We start from the raw sequence: 23,166 nt of genomic DNA, 5'->3' as shown, positions 1-23,166 counted from the left end.
TATCAACACATATCATATGACACGAGTTTGCATGAAGAGAATGAGATGAATATGGACGAATGAAGCGATGATGATGATGATGGCTTACAAACTTGGGATTCTTTAAGCCAAATAGCTGAACGTGGCCAACAGTCTTGGTAAGACTGATCAGCGGTTTAACTTAATGATAGAATTGAGATTAATATAGTGACAGGTTGCTAGCCCGTAGTCGCCTAAAAGAAGAATCCCAAGTTAATAAGCCTATCCCTTACTCGCCTATTAATAAAACAAATAACATTACCAAAACTTCCTTAGCCCGTATCAATAAAAAAAATTTGCACCTCTCTAGTTCCCGCCAACTGATTTAGCAGTGTTGCCAACCAAAGGAGTCCGCAATTCGCCCGCAATGGCGGCTTCCGCCGATCGATCAATTTGTAGTACCCTCGCTTTTATCCAATTCAGTTAAATGGTTAGTGAGTTGTAATCCCTGGGTGAAAGGTTAGAGTTAAGTGTTATTATATATGTTTGTTGGTGGTCTTTTATTTGCGACTTCCTGTTTATGTGACGTTTTGACTAGCTTTTATTTTATTGTTGGATCTAACTTAAAATAAAGAGAAAATTAAAATTCTTATATACTTGATAAGTATGAATAAATTCACAGAAAAATTTCTATAAATCTCTGTGAAAACATTATTTTCTAACCATTGTATATTTAAAATTATCAAATTTCATTTTTGATAAAAGTCTTCATGAAATAAGTACTTATTTTCTTTAATTACTTGTGTTACTGAGGTTTCGTAAGTCATAAACAGATCTATCACGGCTTCCTGTGTCATTTGAATGATTTGTTAATGACTGTTCGGTATTGTTTGTTCTGCTGATAACTGTTAGATAACTGTTGAGCAATGTTTAATTATCACATTGTTACTGTTTGTAAGACTTATCAATTGATACCGGCAGATGAAAGGTTTTTTAGTATAATTTTAGTCCATTTCGGCCTTAGTGAAAACTGATTTCTTTGCGTGTATTTTTCCTACATTTGTTTTTTAATAAATTTATTGACAATCAATCTACGAATTAAAAATATAACCTCATTTGATAGTTTGCTTAAAGTACATTATTACATTATATACACTCTCGAACTCCCGTAAAAGTTGCGCCTTTCTTATTCTTCTTCTTCCTGGCTTTAGTCCTGATTGCATCGTCACCTCTCTTGAGAAGAGCTCGGGGTATGCCTTCGACCATCATTGCGCCTTATATCATTAAATAAATATAAGTAAAAAGTAAAAAAGTATTTATTTCGTCTCCGTAGGCACAGATAATAATTTACAATATTGATAAATTTAAACATTTCATAGCCTCCACATTAGTGCCGTAAAGGCATTTAATACTGGCAATAAAATAGCACTTACACATTGGCTCATTAGTTAAATGCCTACTATATTTGTCTGCTGGGCGTCATGTTACAATAACCATTAGTGTTACTCCAGTAGTCAGTCATAAACATAGCAATAAAATTGTATAACGTTACTGTAATTTAATCATTATAACTATGCAATACGTACGCCATTTTGTTTTGTGGTTTCAAACCGACAATCCAGATTATATCATAGATAACTGTTTCTTTTTTAATTTCGAATGATGATTTAATTTTAAACAGCTAAGTCTTTAATGTATCTATACATTGTTTTTGCCAATAAATATAGATTAATTGTCATTGTCCCATGGAATTTAAATTATGTCTTTGTAAAAACATAATGTGCAAATAACATAATAAGATATACTGCTTACTATATTATCTGTGCCACCTTTAAGGTTTTATGCTGACATTTATTATTTATCGTCTGTGCAAAGAAATTCAAAGAATTTGCTGACATTCATACAAATATACCGTCTAGGAAAGTGTGAATAATAATACGGTAAGACTAGTGGAAAGCACAATCTTGTTTGTAATGTGACACTATGTTTTCTTGACGACAGCAACCTAATTGGTATCAAGTTTCATTCTCTTTCATATGAAGTGTTCTATTTTCAAATACTTTACGCCGTCATGTTGGCATTTCGAAAAGAAAAAACAATACTTGATTTAATTTACACTTATTTTGTGCCAGTTATTATAACACATTAGGTTTTTGATCAAAGAATTTGTAGCTGATATTATTATAAGCGAATGCTTCGTTGATGAGTCGATTCAAAATGATGGGTGCTGTAACTGACGTTGTGTAAACAAAAACAAAGATGCATTAGCGTGATGTACAGTTGATTAATAGACATCGAAAATCTCAGCAGGTCAGCTGTGTTTGTGAATGGAGAAGATAATAACAGGATATTATTTCGCCCACACGCCATTAGTAGTCGAATATTGGAACACTTATTGAGTGACAGTAACATACAATACAAACACAATTGGAAATAAATATCAACAATGTATTAACAGTTAGTTATGATATTGCAATATGTAGAGATAGATTTTAAACAGATAAAGGATATTTTTTAATTTTTAGTTTAATTCTGAATTTTGATTTTCTAGTATATTATAATGTATGCTTACAACATTATTTAACTTATTTCATAAATTAAGATGTTTATTTAATTAACATTCAATCCAATGAATAAATAAGGAATATAATTTGCCAGAGGGCTTGATTAAAGGAGAAAACAATAAAATTAAATTGTATCTTAATCATGTTTAGGAAATATCTACTTTCACTTTTAACTGAATTATAATGACGACTCGTATAACTGAAAAATTAAATGAACAAGTGCTTAACAAGAATCTTTTTTTTTTTTCAAATATCTAAAAAAGGTATTATTTTGATTATAATAAATAGGTCATATAGAAACAAACAAAAACAAATAAATTAAAGCAAAATATAACTTAAACGAAATACGAATCTATAAAGTTAAGCGTTAGAAAAATATTATGTGAATTCAAGTTTAGAACACAGATATACGAAACGACATGGAAGAAGCTTCAAAATGTTTAATTTTATAATAGGTACTGAATAATACGACTAATATACACGGCGATGTGAACAGTTAAGAACTATAATTACAATAGTAATCGGCATTACTATTCTATGGTACAGTTCCGTTGCCGCGGACGACGAACCCGCTTCCGTCCGCGTGCTGGCCATAGACAATGATCAGTTTTGTTTGTCAGGTTGGCAACGTTGACGGGAATTTGAGGTTTTATTCGAATTTGGGAGCCAATTTAAAAAAAATGTAAAATCTATTATAGAAAACAAAAAAAATAAATATTTTTTCAACTTTTACATGTTATCATGTACCTACCTTATAAAAATGTGGCACTTACTGTTGTGTATTTAATCTTTTTTGTTTATTTCTTTACCCATTGGTAATGACAATGTAAAAAAAGGAACAAAATACAAAAATTCCATTGTAGTACATTTAGTACATTAACTACAATGGATTTTTGTATTTTGTTCCTTATTTTTACATTGTCATATTCTACTTTTCACATGTCATATCTTAGTAGGTAAATAGGTACATTGACTTTATATTACAAAGTTTACTACATACAGGCTTCAAAGTAATCCCGAATAATATATTTTTAGGGCTTTGTTTACATTCCCACGTCAGCGCGTGTCGATAGCGTCACAATACAAACTTTCAGTTTGCTTTCAACCGTATTCAAAACTTTAAAAAATCTACCTTACGTCCTGGTAATAAGAACTCATCTCTTATTGGAATAACGAAAAAAAGTTGGTAAACTCTTGCGCCGTCACTTGTCAATCATTTTGGGCTATTCTCACTTGAAAAAAGAAAGCATGAAGAGTTAGATAAAATCCATTTTAGGGCTTGTATTTTATACATGTATGTTAATTGAAAAAAACCGAGATAGCTCCGCAATATAACCTCACTATTATCAAAAATGGAAAAGGTACGACGGCATTTGTAAAGTCCGCGCCATTTTTGATGTTACATATGTATACCGATTTATCTTTGACTATTTTTAGACTACTTCGTAAATAAATAAAAGTAAGATGTTAAATGTGATACACCTTTTAATAATTTGATATTTTTTAGTGAGTAGGTACCTATAAATGATGAGGGCCGCGTGGTTTCCGAATAAAAAAGAATAGGAACACTCCATATTGCTCCCGTGGATGTCGTGGAGGCGACTAAGGGATAGGCTTATTAACTTGGGATTTTTCTTTTAGGCGACGGGCTAGCAACCTGTCACTATTTGAATCTCAATTCTATCATTTAGCCCAACACTGTTGGCTCTGTCTACCCGTATATAAACGTGATTATATGTATGTATGTTATTTGATAACTGTCCATCATCACATCAAGATAAAGATTAAGACTTCAAATATTCTATGTTAATGATAATTAAATGTAACAACTTTAACTAATCGATAAATACGTAAATAAACTATCTAATGAATTTATAAGTATGTGTTTGTGTGGATGTTGGAAACATTTTTATTGAACGCGAGTGTTATAGGTAATTATAAATTCGCGTTTGCGCCAATTAATTTAAAGTAGAGGGCAATTTAAATGCACCAGAATAGCATTTACGACACGTTTGTATTTAATATTGACGACATTACAAACTTAGGCGTATAACAAAAGGAGACAGTCGAGTAACAACGTATTTAGGTATTTTATTTTCTTTATAATGTGACAACACTGGGACTAGAATTGATTTAGACTACTTTTTTTTTTAAAAGAAGCTCTGAAAAAAGAAACGTGCCAGTGTTTATATTTATACTTTTACTTTGCCGTGTGGTTCCCAGCACCAATAGAAAAAAGAATAGGACCACTTCATCTCTTTCCCATGGATGTAGTAAATGGCGACTAAAGGTTGATTTATAAACTTGGGATTCTTCTTTTAGGCGATGGGCTAGCGACCTGTCACTATTTGAATCTCAATTCTATCATTAAGCCAAAGAGCTGAACGTGGCCGATTAGTTTTTTCGAGACTGTTGACTCTGTCTACCACGCAAGGGATACAGACGTGATTATATGTATGTTTTTTCACGGACTTATCACCACGTCGATTTAGGCATAACCTCATCGCTTACTTACGCTCATTTCTTCAAAACTGGTAGCATTACCCGTTATGGGTTCATGCAACATTGTTTAAATGTTTTTATCAAATAACATCAAACAAACGTAACGTGTAAGGAATAAAATGCTATTTAATTACAAACGACAAGGCTAGTGCCACCGCCTACGGATTTGCATCATAATACACCCACAGACAAACAGACAACCTTAGAATTAGCCGTGATATTAGAGACCTTCTTTTGATAAAACTTGAGATTCTTCTTTTAGGCGACGTGCTAGCAACCTGTCACTTTATATGAATCTCAATTCTATCAGTAATCCGAACAGCTGAACGTGACCTATCAGTATTTTCAAGACTGTTGGCTCTGTCCACCCCGCAAGGGATATAGACGTGATTATATGTATCTATGTAGATATGTTTATTTCAATCACCTTTTATTTATACAGTACCTTTATTATATATACATATATTTACAACTTTATTCTCTACAATTAATCTAAAATAGGTATTCATTCTTAAATAAGTTATCACATATGTATATTGAGTACATCTATATATCCTTATTTTGTCTATGATATTTACCATAGAGGGCTTGGTCACCGTTAGATGATCGTGATTGACGTAAAATGATACCTACGTATTTTTAGTAACTACTATTCCCATTATCAATATTTGCCTGGTATTATTTCAATAAACATTTGTAGACATGTATTCGGTAACATGAAACACTAGTTTAGTGTTATTACTAAGAAGTAGGAATATGTAAGGTCCAATTAAGTGCTTACAGATATAATTTTACCTAAATGTTTTTGCCAACATTAGCATACCTAGAATTCTTAGCTAGGTTAATACTATTTAAACCTACTGTCCTACTGTCCTAAAATGTGGCGTTATGTGTTTTAAGCGGCTGTGCCGTAAGTAATATTTACCTATCATTTGAGAAAGATTCGCGTTATTAGGAGAATATATATCTAAGGACCAACCAACATTTTGGGAATATTTCTTCGAATAAGCAAATTAATAATTGAATTTTCAACGAAAATCAGTCGTGCAAAAATAGAAAAGATAAAAATGAACTCGTATGCGAATAACTTGTATCAATAAATGTATAAAGGAAACTAATTACATATTACAACTAATTAATTCCAATAAAACAAGTCGCCCACTGTAAGTTTGTCTTAGTAATAAATTAATTAAGCACACACACATATTACTTTAATTCCAATTTAATCTTTGGTGCGTGGGAGTCGTCCTAATAAGGCACTCTTGTTTAGTTCGACTGCATTTCGTCAGTCTATAAGATCATTTGCATGCTTCATTGATAAATTACGTCTCATTGAAGGTTTATGGTGGCCTTAAAAGGATTACGAGGATGTGGGAAAAAAATGTCAGCTGTTAATACTGGTCAATTGAAAATCAATTGTATTTTAAGCGATAGTAGGTTATTTATATTTTAATCTGCCAAAAACCATACGGATACCGAACGTTGTAAACTAATTATATTAAGTTTATTTTCAAAAGTACATACATACATATGGTCACGTCTATATCCCTTGCGGGGTTGACAGAGCCAACAGTCTTGAAAAGACTGATAGGCCACTTTCAGCTGTTTGGCTTTATGATGGAATTGAGTTTCAAATAGTGACAGGTTGCTAGCCCGTCGCCTAAAAGAAGAATCCCAAGTTTATAAAACCTATCCCTTAGTCGCCTTTTACGACATCCATGGGAAAGAGATGGAGTGGTCCTATTCTTTTTTGTATTGGTGCCGGGAACCACACGGCACCAAAAGTACCTACCTTATTTAGTGATGGCAAACTAATGGCGGAGTCACGCACATTTTCCATCCAATCCTTTGGAATCAACGGATGATTGTAAGAACGTAGTAAGTGCCGTATTTTCACGGAACGCTTTCACCTTTTTAGTTCTGTTGCATTCACGAACACGAGTTCTATAATTGAGCGATGCGGGAGAGATCAACACATCGAGGTTCATCTTTTTAGAATACAACACAAATAACATTCTATATTCGTAAATTTATACACCACCGTCTCGAAGCATCTAGTTATGATCGAGTTTCATAACGATTTTCACACTTACCATCAAGATTTAAGGATGAAATTTCAACCACACTCTCCACACTTTTGTCTCACTTGGACAGATGGAGATCTTAAGGTACGGTTACGCGGCATCGTGCCGTTGACCACATGCATCAATGTTTGTAAATAGAACTGTGCGTATTACGAGAAACTTCTGATCTTTCACGCTAACAATCTGTGTCACATCCATCGCTAGTTTGTTTCGGTTAAGCATCACAAGAGTGAATGGAAAGACGATGGATGCCAAAGGATAGGTGTTAACGCCGCTCGACATGACACGTTGGTAACAACAGAGTGTTAGGCTGATGACATCTCTGCCGGTAGTGGGATTCTACGCATTTCAGTTTGAACAATGTTTACAAACATTGTATATAAATAATTCATCTAATGTTGTTTCTTATCATCTTAAAGACGGCATTGTTTTGAAGAAAAATTAGCTCGCGGAATAACTCGCTTGAAGGAATGTTACGTGTTTGTTCATTCTATTATCCAGCTGGTTTGGGAAGTGAAAAATCACGCTTATCTCGGCACAAACACCAGGGAACGGTGGTCCACACCGCGAGCCATCTGTTCGTTGCACCCATAAAGATAACGAAAATGTATAAACGGGAACGTTCATTTAGTATCAAGCCCTTCATGTGAACGCTCCATCGGTCCGTTGAATTTATAACGCGCGAAAACCGAACGGCCATTTTGCATATTTCCAATGTGTTCCATATTCGAACGCACGGTGCGTATGCTCACGCTTTATATTCTGTTTTTGAGATGAGGTTTATTTTTAATCGCGTTGTCCTATTTAATCCGTTATGCCAGCCCGCGAGCGCTACCATCAGTCTTAGCGGCAACTGTTGCTTTTGACGCCGTGTTTCACGTGGAAAATTACTTTCAAAATGATTAAATTAATAATTGCCAAGTTAAAAAAAGCGGTGGATATTTTTGTTATTCTAAGTTTTGTTTTTTTTTTTGTGTGTTTGGACATTGTGTGACGGATGTTTCCTTTGTTACAGATATACCCAGATCCCGAGTCGGAGAAGGCGATAATGGGATCAGTGGTGTACTGCATCCATCACAAGGATGGATGCCAGTGGTCGGATGAACTACGCAAATTAAAGGTAAGTTTTTGGGGGGGGGAATCGTAAATAGTTGTGAGATATGAGAAGTGGGGCTGGGGACGTGCGGTTCGTGCCTACACGTCATGAGCGACACATTTCCTTTATCTCTCGTACCTTACAGTATTCAAATAGAACTCAAGTGACGCACGCCAACATTTGTATCTGATCAACTTGTTTGTATTATATGTTCAGGATAACTTGGGTAATATTTGGAATGATAAACAAATGTAGGTACTGTGCAGGTAATTGAAAATGTTGACAGCTAAATAGTGATTGCAATTTGGTAGTTTTTTCGACTCTTTGTTTTTTATTCTAAATTATTTTTGTTTTATTTTAATTTTTTTAAATCCGCCATATCTTAAACGTCAAAAATGTCTATTGATTTTTCTTCCACAAACTTATAATGCCAACGGTACACAATAGATACTATATTCCAAACGAATACGGCCCAAAACATACACCTTTTCCCCTAAACTTATAAGGCCCATCACTTCAAGGTCACCTAACAAATGAAACTATGAGTAGGTAGTACCTACCTACTTAGTATTTATAGACAAAGACTAATAAGGCCTATATTAGTTATTAGAAATGAACTGTAGTTCAAATTTTGTATGCGATCCTCTTATTCTCAGGTTGGCTGGAAGAGATCCCACTTAGGGATAAGCCCGCCTTTGTACTATACTACTGATTTATATTTAATTTTATAATGTTCTCCTTTTGTGAACAACAAAAAATTTACTTACTAAATTGAGAGAAATTTTTCGTCATTTAGATACCTACCTTTGCATCCAATATAAGATTTAATATTGCATAGGCCAGTTTTAATATTCCCCCAAATTAATAAGGCCCATCGCCCACAGGCCCACCTCAACACATGCAAGCACGATGCGGTGCTGTGCGCTGCTCAATGTGGCGCGATGATCCCCCGCGTTCTGATGCAGGACCACCTCCGCTATACCTGTCCGAGGCGAAGGGCCAATTGCGAGCATTGCCATAAGGAGTTCTCTGGCAGCGCTTTGGAGGTAAGACCATTTGCTAATATGCTGTAAACTTAAATCATCAATCGTCTTATACATAGGAACAGTATAAGCTTTTGTCCGCTCGCAGTGATTGTCGATTTGTCACTAAGAGTTTTTTTTATTTGTATATAAGAATTATGCTGATTAATTAGCATAAAACGTTATGGTCCACTTCAACATAAGTAACCTGTCTCAATATGTGTCTCTTTTTCAACGGGAAAAGGTACTCATACTTGTGAAGTGATAGGATAACGTTATGGTCCACCTTAACACAAGCATCCTGTCACAATGTGTGTCTCTTTTCCAACGGGAAAAGGTACTCATGCTCGTAAAGTGACAAGATGCTAGATGGCCATCGGCTTAAAGAAATCTAAGTTTATTAGCTCCCATGATAGACTTTTACATTGACGCTGGAAGAAAAGCTTTTTAAGCCAATCTGTTCGCATTATGTAACGTATCACTGAATTTTTGTCTTTATTGGACCTCAAGCTAGGATTCCAACAACTAAGAATACGCTACGATGAAAAATAACAGTCGATTTAAGAAACTTTTCCTTTTTGAAATCGGTTAAAAAAGACTTTATGTTCCTCGAAATAATGATTAATTTGAACCGGGGAAACTTTTGAGTAATTATCACAAAGTAAATATTGTAATTGCACGCACCATTTAGATAAAGAGTTGGATCGTTAGGCGCCTAATTGTCATTCTAGTGACGGAGATGTCTATCGTTGTTCTAATCTGTACCTATCCTAAATGTAGGGTGTTATGTAAATAGAATTTATCACATTGATAGGCTGTTAAAGATTTCCAATAGGACTTCTAAAGTCAAAGGGCTTTGCCATTCCCTCCAGTTTATCTTTTTGACAGTCTCCTTAATATCAGGATTCACTAATTATTTTCCATTTCAATTTGAAAAATCTATATAAGTACTTAGCCAAATAATTTATTTCTTATTTTTTTTTTTATTATATAAATTACTGACTAATAAGGAAAATGAAAAGCATTGGACATTTATTTTTCGATAATTACCTACACCAACCTACTTAAGTACATACATCTTAATTATTTTTCATACTTTAACCTAGTAGATTATCTTTGCAAACGATCTTTTTCATCTTCTAAAGTTATTTGCGGGTCCCAACAGCTAACCGTGGCTATTCAGTTTCTTCAAGACAGTTTATCTACTTCGCAAGGGCTATAGACGTGATGATATGATGATGATAAAGCTTGTTTTCAACAAGAATCTCCACATTCCAGGAGCACCAAGGCAACTGTGGTCACGAGCCGGTGTACTGCGAGAACAAGTGCGGCGCCAAGGTCCAGAGGCGGCATACACAGCAGCATTTGCAACAGCACTGCAGCAAACGACTCGTGCCTTGTAGACATTGTAATCAGCGTTACACCCAGGTGAGTGATCATTCATTTAGTCAATACATACATTCATATAGAAGACAGAGCCAACAGTCTTGAAAATACTGATGGGCCACGTTCAGCTGTTTGGCTTACTGATAGAATTGAGATTCATATAGTGACAGGTTGCTAGTCCGTCGCCTAAAAGAAGAATCCCAAGTTCATAAGCCTATCCCTTAGTGGACTTTTACGACATCCATGGGAAACAGATGGAGTGGTCCTATTCTTTATTCTATTTGTGCCGGGTACCACACGGCACTTCTTTTCACCATTAACATGTGTAACCAACACGGTCCACACAATATTAACGTCGTCTATGTATACTCATATTGATTAAATCTTAGTCATAATCTAGTTGAAACATTGTTATTTGTATAAGAAAAGAGAGCATGTCATGTCCATACATATTTCGGACAGATAATGATTATGTAATTCGCAAGAAATTTTACCATCTATCAAGATTGATTGATTAAGAAAAAGAGGGTAGTTGTACATGAATGAATAGCAACACGGTATACACGCAGAATCACACCACCGTTAGTGTTCTACTATAATTTATTCGAAAATTCATAATGTGAAATCAGTCCTTAAAACAACTTTATCTATCTTCAGGATACAGTCGCAGCCCACGGCGCCGGCTGCGCGCGCGCTCCCGTGCCGTGCCCGCAGCGCTGCGCGGCCGCGCCGCTCCCGCGCGACGAGCTGGACGCGCATCTCCGTGATCACTGCGCAGCCGCTGGTTTGGCCTGCGCGTTTAGGGACGCTGGCTGTCGGTTCAAGGTGAGGGATTTCTTTTTATTTATATAAATTACACTGATTGAGTTAGCCTCGAAGTAATTTCGAGACTTGTGTTGCGAGATACTAACTCAACGATACTATATTTTATAATAAATACTTATATAGATAAACATCCAAAACCCAGGTCAATTAGAAAAAGTTCTTTTCTCATCATGCCCTGGCCGGGATTCGAACCCGGGACCTCCAGTGTCACAGACAAGCGTACTACCGCTGCGCCACAGAGGCCGTCAAAGTCTTTATAATTTAAGGCTTTTTTGTATGCGTGTCGGGTACACATTTCCCAGTGAACTTCCCTCTCCCTCACTCAAGGTTGACTACTGGTTCACAGGTAATGCCACAAAGGCAAGACTAAAGCGATGTAGATGCAGCCAACGCAGCCAAGTCACTTTTTTTGGAAAAAATGATTGTAACCTACCTAAAAGAAGAACCCTAACAGAACCATTATTCCTTTACCATAACTAACTTGCATTCCATTCCTTCCAGGGTACCAGACAAGCTCTAGAACGGCATACAGAAGACAGCTGCCAACAGCACCTAGCCCTGGTTTCTTCCCTGGCCAGCAGACAAGCCAGGCAGCTGGAAAGTCTCCGCGCGGCAGTTTCCAGGCTATCAGTAAACTGTTCCGGAGTCCTTGTATGGAGGATCACGGACTGGGCCGCCAAGATGGCGGACGCTAAATGCAAAGATGGCGTCGAGTTGGTGTCACCCATTTTTTACACGAGCCAATATGGATATAAGTTGCAGGTGGGTTTATGTCTTTGATATTTTTTTGGGTGTATCTTTAAAAAAAATTGAGGAACTAGTAATTTATAGTAACTTAAGAGTATTTATAGTTTAGAAGTCATTTTGCTACCAACTGCGAAAATTCCTTTAAAATGTTTGTACTCGTGGAATTTACAGATAGTCAACATCATGAATCATTTAATAAAATAATGTTACAATAAATAAAAGTAGCTAAGCTTTTCCGGAGCAGTAGACAGAGGCCACATAACACTTTAACTGTCCAATAATTTCTCATGGACAACAAACGCGGCTATTCTTAATTAAAATCATACTGACATCTATGCCGATACTACACGGCAATTAAAATCATATATTCACTAATTAGTTAACCTCTTTGTTGGCAAACAATCCGCTGAGCTTGTTTTGTTTCCATGACTGAGTCATCAGCACTACGATACGAGGGAGCGTGGATTTAGCGAGTTACTCATAGCAACACATCATTTGTAATATGACTAACGCAAAATGAACCTGTTTGTTTGTTGTGACGGACTTATTTGAACTAGAATGAACATCAGATTTACTTAATGGTGCTTTCCAAATATTGATTAAAGATACCTGAAATTGGTGTCTTATATATTTTTTTAATTGTTAACACATACTTTACATAATTAAGTATTGTATACGTACGCCAACATTTGTACGTACACCAAATTTTGAAACCATAAAGAAAGGTTGACCTTCGTTGAATACTTACTTAGTCGAGTGTGAATACTTATACTATTAGTATTCATATTATACTAGTAGTATTCACGCACATGCACTTCTTATTCTTATTTTCCCCACTGAGACAACTTCAGTTCAAATAATTTGTTTATTTGTAATATCTTTATTGCATAGAAATTAACACAGTAACAAGATATAAGTAGTACATTGTTATAAAAGAAACAACATACATACATACATACATAAAATCACGCCTCTTTCCCGGAGGGGTAGGCAGAGACTACCTCTTTCCACTTGCCACGATCTCTGCATACTTCTTTCGCTTAAAAGAAAAGAAACAAATCACTTGCAATAATGATGTCTAGTTATTGATAAAATATTTGGGTTAAGTTAAACTACTGAACGGAAGTTTCAGTATTATGTACCTGATTGTTACAATAAAAACATGTTTTCTTTTTCAGGCGTCTCTATTTCTGAACGGTAACGGCGCTGGCGAAGCTACCCACATGTCGGTTTATATCAAAATTCTGCCCGGCGAATACGACGCCATCTTGCGGTGGCCATTCGCCCACACGGTCGCCTTCACTCTCTTCGACCAGAGCTCCAACCCTGACAGAGCCTGCAACATCGTCGAGAGCTTCGTACCTGACCCCACGTGGAAAAACTTCCAGAGACCCTCAAAAGAGCCTGATGCATTGGGCTTCGGCTTCCCAAGGTTCGTCTCCCACGAGATGTTGAAGAAGAGGAATTTTATCAAAGATGACGTCATGTTCTTGAGAGTTAAAGTGGATCCGAGTAAAATTGTAGCTGTTTAATTAATAGATAGTGTTGCAATTTTTTGATAGTGTGGTCCAAAGTTTGCAAACAGAATTCAATCAATTAACAAAAGGTTCCGGTTATTTTTATTTCTATACTAAAACAGATTGAAAATGTCTGTTTAATTTGCCATTTCTTACTATCACCGTCACTCACTGACTTATTGGTCAGGAAGAGACACCAACAGAAAATGTTTCGTTGAAAATAAATAGATAACTTCACACCACATTTCTAAAACAAGTCGGATAATCTTCGCACAGTCATTGTTATTTAGTAATAAGTAATTTAAAAGTCATAGTTTAAGCTGTACATATTAGTCTAAATGTATAAATTGTACATAATTAGTTTTAGAAGCGCCAACGCGATTGTTATCCTTTCACTAAAGATCTCTTGAGTTTCTTTGCCGGCTGAAGAACTAACATGCCAAATATCGTTTTAAAGGACACCTACTTATATATACTGCAATATAATACAGTTATAATTCCTCCATATTCAAAAGAACTCCATCAGATTCATTATTTATTCACTTTTTTTTTAAACCAGGCTTAGTTAAAAATTGTTGCGTCAAATTAACCGTCATATTTTGTTAGTGACATGTGCTTACCTTAAATTATTTTTTCAATTATTATTAAAAAGTCTCTTGAATACCATATATAATATACCTTTGAATGTGACGAGATAGGTATTTATTTCTTTTTGATGACAAATTTTTTGAATACAAATTCGCACACATTTTTATAGGATTCTGCAAAAATTGTGTGTGCATAACTAAATAAACAATTGCTCAAACGCGTTTTTGACAGCCTTACGCAAAATAAATTGAAGGCTATTTGAAAAATGCTTTGGCATACAATTCTCAATTTATAAAACTTTTTTGGGATGTCACGTGTCCAGGAATAACTTTAATTATCATTGCAAAAAATCTTTTGAGTATAGGCACTTTATTTTTGGGCAGAAATAAACTTAAATAGTTTCAATTTGTGCCTAGGTATTGCGCTGTTAAAAAAAAATGATTCCACCTTTGAATTATATTTGGCATTGTTATATCGGCAGATCTTTGTATATATTTCTGTTTAAAAAAAATATAATTTTATCAAAAAGTTTTTGTTGACATATAATGATTGAAATCATGTAATTACGGTCAATCCATGGTGTAAATAAGAGTCTAAATTAAAGTCTATCTTATTTTCTTGTATTAAGCTGGAGCTAGACCAAAGTGTAAGATTACTTTGCAAAACAAAAACTACACTGTACATTTCTTCAGCAAAGTTAATCAGCCTTAGTGTAAACGGCTAAAGCTGTAATTATATATTAATATTACATATGTTAGACATATATTATGTATTCAAACTTGGTCTCGCGTGTGCTTTCTTATTGTAAATACCTTGAAAAAAACTATCTGAATATAAAAACGGTTTTTCCTATATACTTAATATATTAAAGAATAAAAAAAATACTAAACGCCCTTTGTACGATCTCTCAAAAACGCTTGCTTGAACTCAATAAATCTCACTGTAATGTTACATTCCAGAAAAAAACATTTATTGTTAAGTCCGCATTTTCAATTTAACCATGTCTAAGTATATTCTAAATTCTAGAAGCGGTATTTTGCAAAACTAGTCTACAAAAAAAATACTTACAAATGAAGACTGGTTTTGACCGGTCGAAACTGGTACGAACCAGTATTATCCGGATTTATGTTGCGACATGCCGCTTGTTTGTAGATGTAAGTTTGACGTGTATTCAGTAATGTCTAGAACTAAGCGTTATGCAAAGTCTAGGTTTTAAGTACCTAATTGTAACTGGAGAGACTAACAAAGTTTAAATTAAGTCTAGAGTATGGCTAGTTTAAGTGCGTCTACGCGTTTATTTAAGATTGTACATTATAATAAATAAGACTTAGAGTGTCAGGGAACGCTGATTAAATATTTTTTGAACCAGAAAGCTGTACGTAAAGTAGATAAGCAACTTTTATACAAGATTATGATGTTAGTATCTGGTAGCCTGCTCACAGCACAAATCGTGTTGTAACTTAAATATCCCAATAAAATGATGTTGCCATGTCTAAATATTTGTTTTATTATTTTAATTCACTTACTTATTTTCATAACCAATAAGGTTTTTCTCCCAGACAGTAAAAAGAATAGATTTATTTTCAAAATTGGATACAAGGTATCACTTATTGACGTCACATCACTTAAATCTAATTATAACTACTACCGCTTCCAAAGCGCATGTGTAGAAGAAGCGGCGGAACAAACTACACTGCAGCATTTTCATCGGACGTCAACTTACGAATATAGATCTCTTAAATCTAAATCGTGGACGAATGCACATTGTGTACATTAAAAAACATGAATGAATGTAGAACTAATATATAAAAAAAGTATCATTAATTTACACACTGTCTTCCTAGATTATTGTTTAGGTGATATAATGAACATGAAGACGTGAGTTCGAATTATGAGGAAAGCCTTACCCATATGTCTGTAGGAAGTTTATATTAAGAAGACAAGATATGTGCCTTAATTATAATTACCTGAATAACTCCGTAGGTCAAACTAGGGTGGACGTAGGTAATCAAACTATACTCGTACCAGTATAATTTGACCGGTAACACGCTTTCTTGCCAATTCTAATGAATATCTTTTATGCGTACAACCCGATTCTAAAGCGGACGGTGTCAGGTTAGGTCAAGTTATTTAGCGAGTGTTAATTTATTACCATAAATCGTATAGATAACGGGCACAATTGAATTTGTGTTCCAATTGCGTCAAAGCTAGATAACCATAGGTAACTTATTACTAACAAATTAATTGCATATGATAAATATATTAGATTTATTATAGCTAGTTGCTTATTATGCTAACTGAATAAATATAAATAAATATATACGGGACAAATGACACAAATTGAGTTAGCCTCGAAGTAAGTTCGAAACTTGTGTTACGTTATACTTACTCAACGATACTATATTTTATAATAAATACTTATACATATAGATAAACATCCAAGACTCAGGATAATAAGAATGAGTTCATTCCTCGTCATGTCCCGGCCGGGATTCGAACCCGGGACCTCCTTACATTTTTATTGGTTTAGTACAAACAGACACATGACAGAGACTCCCACTCTACGGACACGTTTCTACTCCTACATACATTTTCATTCATTCATTCATACACTCACGTCTCTATCCCTAGCAGGGTAGACAGAGCAAGCAGTCTTGAAAAGACTAGAAGGCCTAGTTATATACGAGATACGTTGCTAGCACAACACCTAAAACAATCATGTTTATCAGCCTATCCCTTAGTCGCCTTTTACGACATCCATTAGAAAGATATGGCGTGGTCTCATTTTAATATGCCAAGGTACATGTGTAAATAATAATATTTTAATTGAAAGATTGGATAATTTAACAATTAGATATTTATTTATCACAGTTTCGACCAAATAACATTTAATTGTATAAAGAAAAGGCACAATATTTATTAAGAAAAAAAGACGACAGATTATAAATGCTCTCTATTTTGTATCGATTTTTCAATTAAAAAAAATATAGGTCCCTCTACATAGTAAAAAAAAACCTATAGAAAATGCATCTCTAATAGACAATAATAATTGACAATAAAAAAACTGATATTGAATAATTTCCCAGAGAGTTGGCATTTAATTTTGTCATATTAATAAATGAACCATACCTACATGCAGCTGTTTAATACAAATTATGAACTAAGTAAGCCCAAACAAATAAGGATCACTACATAATGGATGTCAATTATTTTAATATAGAAATTATTCAAGCCCGAAAAATATTTATGCCACCATTTGTTTGTTTGGTATAATGTAGCTTACATATTAAATACATACAGACACGTCTATATATCCCTTGCGTGGTAGACAGAGCTGACAGTCTTGAAAAGACTGAAATGTTCAGCTGTATACCTTTATGATGGAATTGAGATTCTAATATCAACTGGTTGCTAGCCTATCGCCAAAAATTGAAACCCAGGTGTATAAGCCTATGCCTTAGTCGCTTTTTACGAAAGCAATTGGAAAGATATAGTTGTTATTCTTAAGGCTATAAGGCACTTAAGGAAGCACACAGCATGGTACATTTAAAAATTATTTACAAAAATATTACTTAACTACTTTTGGTTATTTTCTGCATATTATGATTCAGATATTATTACTAGCTTCTATCAGATATTTTGTGAACTACCTGACTGACTGAAAGTGGAGTTGTTTAAATTTGTTGGAGCTGTCTTCCGGGAAATCTGAAATTAATAAACAAATTATTTAACCCTGCAGTGGTCGCGCGGACTACATATGTAGTCCACTGATACAAAATCAGTTTTATTTCTTAAACGCTACACGTTAGGTTCTTGTGCCGCTAGGTACTTTCAAATGACTAATCGCGGAACGTTCACAGTGCAGCATGAGCGCCGGTCACACGCGGATGTAGCAATACTAGCTCCGCAAAGTTCCTGGACTACACATGTAGTCCGTGCGACCAATTACGTAAGTATTTTTTCAGTTCATATTTTTTTTGTTTTAATTTATTTTATGTATAAATTGATGTAAATATGTAATATACATATTTTTGATTTATGTTATTTTACTATAAATTAATTTAACATTATATTTTTAGGATAAAAATGGATTATCGACAAGCTGCACAAATAGAGGCGTAGTTGAGAGAAGTTGATGCCGACATCGACAATTATCAAGCTGAGTCTAGCTCGGACGAGGAAGTAGATCAGAGCAGGAACAAGATATTAGAGGAGAAGGGTCGGGTGAAAGCTCTGAAGATGAGGAACCACCTCAGCAAAGACGATGGCGTAATGAATATTACACAGGAGTTGATAACACAGTGTGGTCTAAAACGCTTCCTCAAAACAGAGGAAGAACCCGGAGGCAACATAGTGTTTTTTGAATTGAAATTTGATTGAAAAAAATGTTCTTTGTATGACGTTTCGAGAAACACTAGAAGATGGCCTCTAACGGTGTTCTTCAATTTACTAAACTTGAGTGCACCAAATGCATTATGTATTTACACAGCAAATAAAAATTATGAAAATATATGCCGTCGGGACTTCCTGATCGACTTATCTTTGGGTTGGATGAAACCATTGGCTCAAAAAAGAATAGACTCAAAATCGTTGCCGAGGTCTTTGACAATAAAAATTAAAGATTTTCTAGGTATTACGGACCAAAAAAGACAAGCACCAGCTTCAGAGGCGACGTCGAGTAATGTAGGCGCCGTTGCCACGACTATAGAAAAGCTCGCAATAAAAATACTTGAAAGTCGTGCACTGCCTGCAAGAAGTTTATTTGTGGAGATCATTCCAAGATTATGTGTCTTTCCTGTGTAGAAAATGCTATGAATGATTAATTTTTATTATTATATTTAAATGTGATCTCAATCAATCAAAGCTGTGATTATTGTGCCAATTTAGAGAAGTATTTTTGTTTTTGTTTAATTAATATAAAAAAGAGTTGACATCTAAGTTTTTATTTTATTTTATATAGTTAAGAAAACTATACTGATTATAATTCCATAAGTAAAATAAATAAATTATATAAAAAAACAAAAGTTATTTCATTTTGAATATGGACTACGTATGTAGTCCGCGCGACCACTCTTGTCTCGATTAGGTGCGCGACCACTGCAGGGTTAATCACAGGCATAAAATTTTATGATATGTCTTAATCCCTTATAGGGATGTATCCTATAAAAGCCATTCAGCTAGATGGTTTAATAATATTTAATTTTCAGGCTGCATGCATATTTAAATTTATTATTGTTTTTGAACTGAATTAAAAAAAAGTGGTTCTCAATTTGACATGTATGAATGTATGTTTGTCTGTGATTATCTAGAGTTTTGTTAAACCTTTTGTAACGCAGTTTTCAGGTAAGTGTTTGTAAAAAAGGAGGACATAGTTTAGAGGCAGTTCCTATTTTTTACACAATTTCAAATCTTTATATCTTACCATTTGTATCCTAAGCAAGTCATCCATTGCTGATGGTAGGAGAGGCTTTACAGAATTGATTTCCATCATCGTAAGGTGGTCCAGCCTACCGTAACTGCCTCCGGACTTCATCAAAGCATCCATGGAAGTTCTAAGTTTGGACATACGGATATCCCAAATATCTTTTATAATTGTTTTAATCGTTGCCGCATTGGGAATATCTTCGGCCGCACATCCTAATATCAGTTTGGCCTCAACCATATAGTGTTCATTTGGCATCTTTGTGAAAAATCTGTAATGAAAGAAGAGAAAAAGTTATATTAATAGGTAAACAAAACTTCTAGGTGAAATATAAGTATAAAAAAATGCCTTAATTAGTAAGTTCTTGATGACATCATTTATTTATTGTACCTACTGACTTTTATTTGTATTTTTTTTTAATTTTGCTTATAAATTTGTAAGTATATTTTTTATATCTTAGCATTGATCCCAGTTTGACATCAAGGCATGACTGCTGTATAAATACTTACTAAGAAAAGGTAAAAAAACATAAAGGTTAGTAGTACCTAGATCTCTTCTCTTCTTCTTTGATATTCTCCAAAGCATCTACTTCCATCCACTCCGGGGGCACTATTCGACATTTTTGTTTCTGTTTTAACATAACAGCTAACCACAAAGGCACATTCAGGGGCAATCCAGCGCGGAACGGTCCAAATTCGCCACAAATCAAGTAAATTTTATCGTAAGAAAAATTTGGAATTATACTGACGATTCTGTTTTCTCCGATGAATTCAATCTCATATGGATCCATATTAAGCACTTTTTCAATAAGTTTATATTTATTTATTAATTAGGAACTATTTATTAAGTTAATTTCAAATGCATTGTAAAGTGATGAAAAGCCTAGCAACAAACAATAATAACTGTCATTGTCAAAAAAGGCGCGAAAAGTTTAGTTACGTTGTGCGTGCGTTCCGACATAATAAGTTATTGTTAGTGGATAGAACGCATTAATTTAAAAATTAATTTAAAAAAGAATGAATAGGATTAAAAATATGATAGCCAGGATGAGATATATTTGTTAATTAATAAAAATATTGCATAAATTGAATCTATTTTTAAGAAGCCTATTTACAGCGCCATCTAGTGAACTATATACAAACTTTTTACAGAAACAAAGGACGTACACGTAACTGTTAAAAGTTTAATATAAAGATAACAGGTGGCAGTTAAAAATATTTAGGACATTCTGTATTTATCTCACGCTCATATAATTCGGAGTAATACAATTTAATATTGTGATTTTTATGTTCACACCTGTGACCACGGAGACTTCGAAGCATTGTACGCGCGACGCATTTTTTATCGCGCGTAACTAATGCTGTTTTCTTTTTATTATGCAGTAAAACGGGACAGCGATAGTTCTTCGCGCTATAATAACTGCGTCGCCCGTGTCATGCTACCCTGTAGCCGGATTATATGGTGTATAAGTGGTGCCCTGTGGTTCCCGGCAGTGCCGTGGGGTTCCCGGCACTACTACAAAAAAGAATAGGACCACTCCATCTCTTTCCCATGGATGTCGTAAAAGGCGACTAAGGGATACACTTACAAACTTGGGATTCTTTTTTAGGCGATGGGTTAGCAACCTGTCACTATTTGAATCTCCATTCTATCATTAAGCTAAATAGCTGAACGTGGCCATTTAGTCTTTTCAAGACTGTTGGCTCTGTCTACCCCGCAAGGGATATAGACGTGACCATATGTATGTATGTATAAGTGGTTTTTACCATGGGCTTAGGAGACAGGAGTTTCATGTAGGTACCTACTAACCTAGCAGGTAAACACGTATTAATAGATCGTGCTTACATAAATGTATCTAGTCTGACTGTTCATACAAAATTTGACTAGATGTTACCCGTGACTTCGCCCGCAAAATATAGGTACAGGCGTACCTAACATCAGAAAACGTAGACTTTTGACATAGGTAAAGCATTTCCAAACGCAATATTCAATGTCGGAACGATAAAATATCGCCGCGATCGATGCAAATCGGTTTGGCAAAGTGCAAACTCCTAATTACTAGCAGTAAATAAGGGTGGTCGGTTGACAACGTCTGAGACGGTTGATATTTATGACCAGGCCTCGTCGGGGCCTCTCCCCCCCTTCACCCCACTCTCTAGCATCTGTCATTTAGTTATTATGTTCGTGATGCTATGAATTCTTGAATGTAGATGTTTTAAAAGATTCTGTAGAGGTGGAAATGGACTTTAACTATGATTGGGACAGTACGTAGCTCAAACTACGTATACTTACGTATGTAGGTACGTCCAGCCGTACATCCGTAAAACAGACGAGTGGAGTTTTCGAAATTTTAACGGTTTTAAACAAAAATTATTGAAGGGTTAAATGTATAAAAATGAGGCTTTCGTAATATTAAAACACTATTAAATTAAGATAGGTAACTTAATAAAGGGAATACTTTCCTAAATTAAAGCCATTAAAATTCCCGACAGATTTGCGAGACGCATAAAAAAAAATGTGGCAGAAAGTTAACCTTTGGCACGCGACAAATAAATAAGAAATCTGTCTGCACGAGCGAAAAAACACATTGTCTCCTCACAGACATCTTTCTTCTTAAATCTGCATACAAATTCGTGAGATCGCGTACAAATTCACCCAGTCATTTAAAAGCCATTCCGTTGCTAGCGAAAATGCTGTTTTTTCGCCATAAATATGTCCGGAGGTGACACTTGGCGTTGCGCAACGACATCTAGTGTCGGGGGGAGACGATTTGTATGCTAGTCACACTGTTCCGCGATAGATGGCGTACCTTGTCACTCAAGCCGACACTTTGCATTCTTTTGTTGGGTTTCTTTTTAGTCTTTATTGCCTACCCACGTAATTTATTTGTTTTGTCTCACAAAGTACATTACTGGATTGAATTTTATTTTGTTTCTAAATAGTAGGTATACCTACTTAAGTTTTTTATAAGGGTTTAAATAAAAAAAGTTAAGATACCAACTTTCAATAACTTAAGTAACTTTGGAAACTTAAATAACTATTTATGAACCTTCAGAATTCATGACGAACAATAACAAAAACCGAGTAAAAAGCGATGATTAATGAAGTCCTTAAGAGCGCAACTTGGGTCTTAAGTCACATTTCCATATCATTAAGTTGCAATGAGTTATCTTCTAATTGGCTGGGTAGGCCTCCAAGTTTTGGAGATCGCGTTGTAACAGATAAGTTTAAAGCGCATTTGGTTACAGACAATATGGCTCAGGTGTGGTCAACATTTGGTCATTTTTATTCACTTTGGGTACTTTCTAATGGCATAGACAGATTACTTAGGAAACCCAAAAAGATTTTCAGCTGTATTGGATATGGCTTCATGATTGAAATTAAAACAAAATTGCCCAAGTTTAATTTTTTTATGACATCTGGTAGCTTCGCAAATCCCCATTATGGTGGTTATT

The 23,166-nt window shown here is 34.8% G+C and overlaps 2 protein-coding genes across 5 annotated transcripts in view; one reads left to right on the top strand and one right to left on the bottom strand.

The window, feature by feature from the left end:
- The window catches only part of LOC106139355 (TNF receptor-associated factor 4), an 84,690-nt gene extending 70,149 nt beyond the window's left edge, over positions 1 to 14,541 (top strand). For 2 of the 4 annotated variants that reach the window (XM_013340797.2, XM_013340790.2), the window contains 6 exons: positions 8,124 to 8,228; positions 9,089 to 9,250; positions 10,505 to 10,654; positions 11,270 to 11,437; positions 11,939 to 12,199; positions 13,363 to 14,541. In XM_013340797.2, the coding sequence (XP_013196251.1) occupies positions 8,124 to 8,228; positions 9,089 to 9,250; positions 10,505 to 10,654; positions 11,270 to 11,437; positions 11,939 to 12,199; positions 13,363 to 13,716 (1,200 nt within the window). In that variant the 3' untranslated portion in view covers positions 13,717 to 14,541. Of the gene's footprint in view, positions 1 to 7,748; positions 7,847 to 7,962; positions 8,043 to 8,123; positions 8,229 to 9,088; positions 9,251 to 10,504; positions 10,655 to 11,269; positions 11,438 to 11,938; positions 12,200 to 13,362 lie in introns of those variants that run through there. The other 2 variants (XM_013340805.2, XM_060944383.1) reach the window with 2 other exon arrangements.
- A 2,651-nt stretch (positions 14,542 to 17,192) lies between these two features.
- Positions 17,193 to 20,604, bottom strand: LOC106138349 (probable DNA replication complex GINS protein PSF2). Its single transcript, XM_013339481.2, has 3 exons — positions 20,257 to 20,604; positions 19,712 to 19,982; positions 17,193 to 17,994 (listed from the first exon to the last, which is right to left on the bottom strand). The coding sequence occupies exons 1-3, from the start codon at positions 20,499 to 20,501 to the stop codon at positions 17,920 to 17,922; spliced, it is 591 nt and encodes a 196-aa protein (XP_013194935.1). The 5' UTR covers positions 20,502 to 20,604; the 3' UTR covers positions 17,193 to 17,919.
- Between the last annotated feature and the right edge of the window lie 2,562 nt (positions 20,605 to 23,166).

This window comes from Amyelois transitella, chromosome 5, assembly GCF_032362555.1.
Source record: "Amyelois transitella isolate CPQ chromosome 5, ilAmyTran1.1, whole genome shotgun sequence".
Lineage (NCBI taxonomy): Eukaryota > Metazoa > Arthropoda > Insecta > Lepidoptera > Pyralidae > Amyelois > Amyelois transitella.
Note: the sequence above shows the minus strand (reverse complement) of the source record. Positions and strands in the feature narration are given on the sequence as shown.